This window comes from Cottoperca gobio, chromosome 13 (assembly GCF_900634415.1).
Source record: "Cottoperca gobio chromosome 13, fCotGob3.1, whole genome shotgun sequence".
NCBI classification, from domain to species: domain Eukaryota; kingdom Metazoa; phylum Chordata; class Actinopteri; order Perciformes; family Bovichtidae; genus Cottoperca; species Cottoperca gobio.
Window position 1 is genome coordinate 704,413 of NC_041367.1, and position 5,000 is coordinate 709,412.

The 5,000-nt window shown below is 47.9% G+C and overlaps 1 protein-coding gene across 1 annotated transcript in view; it reads right to left on the bottom strand.

Annotated features, from left to right (window-relative positions):
• Positions 1 to 5,000, bottom strand: part of LOC115017726 (anoctamin-7-like) — a 20,642-nt gene that overhangs the window by 13,400 nt on the left and 2,242 nt on the right. The window contains exons 2-4 of the mRNA XM_029446411.1: positions 4,988 to 5,000; positions 4,429 to 4,550; positions 3,076 to 3,183 (exon numbers count right to left, since the gene is read on the bottom strand). The exon at positions 4,988 to 5,000 is cut by the window's right edge and continues 45 nt beyond it. Of these exons, the coding sequence (XP_029302271.1) occupies positions 3,076 to 3,183; positions 4,429 to 4,550; positions 4,988 to 5,000 (243 nt within the window). The remainder of the gene's footprint in view (positions 1 to 3,075; positions 3,184 to 4,428; positions 4,551 to 4,987) is intronic.

The window sequence follows — 5,000 nt, forward strand, 5'->3', positions numbered from 1 at the left end:
ACACTGAGGACACACTGAGGACACACGGAGGACACACTGAGGACACACGGAGAACACTGGGGACACACGGAGAACACACTGAGGACACACTGAGGACACACGGAGGACACACTGAGGACACACGGAGAACACTGGGGACACACGGAGAACACACTGAGGACACACTGAGGACACACGGAGGACACACTGAGGACACACGGAGAACACTGGGGACACACGGAGAACACACTGAGGACACACTGAGGACACACGGAGGACACTCTGAGGACACACGGAGGACACACGGAGAACACTGGGGACACACGGAGAACACACTGAGGACACTCTGAGGACACTCTGAGGACACACGGAGAACACACTGAGAACACACTGAGGACACTCTGAGGACACACGGAGGACACACGGAGGACACTCTGAGGACACACGGAGGACACACGGAGAACACTGGGGACACACGGAGAACACACTGAGGACACTCTGAGGACACTCTGAGGACACACGGAGAACACACTGAGAACACACTGAGGACACTCTGAGGACACACGGAGGACACACGGAGGACACTCTGAGGACACACGGAGGACACACGGAGAACACTGGGGACACACGGAGAACACACTGAGGACACTCTGAGGACACTCTGAGGACACACGGAGAACACACTGAGAACACACTGAGGACACTCTGAGGACACTCTGAGGACACACGGAGAACACACTGAGAACACACTGAGGACACTCTGAGTACACTCTGAAGACACACGGAGTACACACGGAGGACACACTGAATACACACTGAGGACACACGGAGGACACTCTGAGGACACACGGAGGACACACTGAATACACACTGAATACACACTGGGGACACACGGAGTACACACTGAATACACACTGAATACGCACTGAGGACACACGGAGGACACTCTGAGGACACACTGAAGACACACTGAGGACACACGGAGGACACTCTGAGGACACTCTGAGGACACACTGAAGACACACTGAGGACACTGAGGACACTCTGAGGACACACTGAAGACATACGGAAGACACACTGAGGACACTCTGAGGACACACGGAGGACACACTGAAGACACACTGAGGACACACGGAGGACACTCTGAGGACACTCTGAGGACACACTGAAGACACACTGAGGACACTCTGAGGACACACGGAGGACACACTGAAGACACACTGAGGACACACGGAGGACACTCTGAGGACACACGGAGTACACACTGAGGACACACTGAGGACACACGGAGGACACACTGAGGACACACGGAGGACACACGGAGAACACTGGGGACACACGGAGAACACACTGAGGACACACTGAGGACACTCTGAGGACACACGGAGGACACTCTGAGGACACACGGAGGACACTATGAGGACACACGGAGGACACACGGAGAACACTGGGGAAACACGGAGAACACACTGAAGACACACTGAGGACACTCTGAGGACACTCTGAGGACACACTGAAGACATACGGAAGACACACTGAGGACACTCTGAGGACACACGGAGGACACACTGAAGACACACTGAGGACACACGGAGGACACTCTGAGGACACTCTGAGGACACTCTGAGGACACTCTGAGGACACACTGAAGACACACTGAGGACACTCTGAGGACACACTGAATACACACTGAGGACACACGGAGGACACTCTGAGGACACTCTGAGGACACACTGAAGACACACTGAGGACACACGGAGGACACTCTGAGGACACACGGAGTACACACTGAGGACACACTGAGGACACACGGAGGACACACTGAGGACACACGGAGGACACACGGAGAACACTGGGGACACACGGAGAACACACTGAGGACACACTGAGGACACTCTGAGTACACACGGAGGACACTCTGAGGACACACGGAGGACACACGGAGGACACTCTGAGGACACACGGAGGACACACGGAGAACACTGGGGACACACGGAGAACACACTGAGGACACTCTGAGGACACTCTGAGGACACACGGAGAACACACTGAGGACACTCTGAGGACACACGGAGGACACACGGAGGACACTCTGAGGACACACGGAGGACACACGGAGAACACTGGGGACACACGGAGAACACACTGAGGACACTCTGAGGACACTCTGAGGACACACGGAGAACACACTGAGAACACACTGAGGACACTCTGAGGACACTCTGAGGACACATGGAGAACACACTGAGAACACACTGAGGACACTCTGAGTACACTCTGAAGACACACGGAGTACACACGGAGGACACACTGAATACACACTGAGGACACACGGAGGACACTCTGAGGACACACGGAGGACACACGGAGGACACACTGAATACACACTGAATACACACTGGGGACACACGGAGTACACACTGAATACACACTGAATACGCACTGAGGACACACGGAGGACACTCTGAGGACACACGGAGTACACACTGAATACACACTGAATACACACTGAGGACACACGGAGGACACTCTGAGGACACACGGAGTACACACTGAGTACACACGGAGTACACACTGAGTACACACTGAGTACACACTGAGGACACACTGAGGACACACTGAGGACACTCTGAGGACACTCTGAGGACACACGGAGTACACACGGAGTACACACGGAGGACACACTGAGGACACACTGAGGACACTCTGAGGACACACTGAGTACACACTGAGTACACACGGAGGACACACTGAGGACACACTGAGGACACTCTGAGGACACACGGAGTACACACTGAGTACACACTGGGGACACATGGAGGACACACCTTTTCTCTTCTTTTGTATTCAATCTCATTTTGTTAAAGAATTCGCAAAACTCGTTTTGCGGAGCCAATGTTATGAATGGTATTGAATTGTGAAGTTGAGGGTATCGTTACCTCCCTAGTTTGAAACGTCTTCCCAGTATAGTGTGCTTCTGGACAGAAAATGTCCAATTTTCAGAGAAAGTATGAATCCCCAGTGAACACCTTGTGAACCACAAACATGATGTGAGAAACCTGCTGAAACACAAAGCACAGAACTTGCATGTTTTACCTGCAGAGGGACTCGGAGACAGATCTCCTCAGCGTAGTAACAGAGGACACTCCAGGGAGCACTGAGGAGGACAAAACAGATCTTTGTCTTCTTCTGAAGGACCTCCTTCTGCAAACACACAGAGAACATGGTTTAACTCTTCACTCCTCACTGTTCTCATCAAGTGGAGTCCCACAAGGCTCTACTCTGGGCCCACTGCTCTTCTCTCTTTATAATGTTTCTCCATCAGTGTTGAAAAGTAACAAACTACATTTATTCATGTGCAGTACTTAAAGAAATACTTCACACCCATAAGGATAATTTGTATATCAATTACCTTGAAGACAACTTTCTCACATGCAAGGTCAACCAAGAATTCAAAAACAGAGAAAAGTCTTGATGAATTAAAGTAATTTGGGACCGTGTTTAGTAGATATGTTGTAATACATTATTAAAGTAACGCTCCCATCCCTGCTTTTATTGTACTTTAGGGCATTTTAAAGCGTATATATTTAAAAACATATAGACTTGTTGAACATACGTTATGTAAGATTAACTCTAAATATACCAGCACAGTACTGTTTAATAATGATCCAATAATATAGAAATATAACATTGAGGGTCCGTTCTGCTGAATAAAGTGTACTTTAAGTACATGTTGCTGATAATACTTTTACATGAATACATTTTAAATGTCGGACTTATCTCTCCAACAAACTCAGGACTTGACCCAGGAGGTGTTCATGTCCGATGTGTTCATGTCCGATGTGTTCATGTCCGATGTGAACCTGAAGTAGTTTTGTGTTTTGTTTTCCTGTGAAGTCAACGTTAATGTTGTAAAGAACAAAACTACTTAGTTAATGTCAGGAAAAGGTTTGACGATGACTTCAATGATGAGCGAGTCTCCGGAAGTGACACATTAACGTTGACTTTTAGTTTCACACCTGACAGGACGTTTATTTTGACGTAGATTTTTCGTATTAACGCATTTTCACATCACACTGGTGGAGAAACGGCTTTAAGAAGCTTTAACATCAACACTACGAACACATCAACAGGGCCGACGTTGTTAATGTTAATGTTTTTAATGTTATCAATGCACCTGAAGCACTTTATCCAATAGGTCAATTGATATTGCTGCTAATTTCCCAACAGGTGATAGTGCAGTTGTGTCAAATTCAATTCCACTTCGGGAAATAAGAATCACATACATAAATAAAATAAACAATCTTACATCATATTATTGCATGTCCAATCCTAAATCTAGTATCGTTGATATGTTTACTTATGACTTCAACAGTCTTTAAACTCTCATGTTTGTTCAGCTGTGACAGAGTCCTGCTGTTTGACTTGAGGTGTGTTTGTTTTGCTCACCTGTTCCTGCAGCAGTGCGGAGTTTCTCAGTTTCTGCAGAAACACCTCTCTCCACTTCTGGTGTGCGGTGCTGCTCGCCGCCTTGTGTGAGCCCAGAGGCTCCTCCCACACCAACACGAAGTCTGTCCAATAGGAGCACAGCGTTCACACCATGTGCATATTAACACACCTGCTATTGGCGGGTCCTTGGTGATGTCACACAGGATGAACGCATTTGTCTGGAAGTTTCTTTATAATTTATACAGAAACAAACAAATCAAACCAGGAAGTTTGACACTTATTTCAAACTAAAACAAAGAAACACCAGAGTTATTACAGGTGTTTCTCAGCAGCGCAGACTTTATATTGAGCTCCGGCATTATTCAGACATGTTTGAAGATATATTTGCAGAAGGGGAAGAAGTACTCGTTTAAAGGGGAAAATGTTGTCTTGTTTAAATATGTGCAAATATCCGAGGAGCAGGATCAGCAGGGAGGCTGAATCACACTTTGACGTGCTTTTTGTCTTATTTGTGCAGGTTTAGCAACCGGACAATCCTTCTGTGAGTAGGTTTACTCACCAACTCGAGTCGA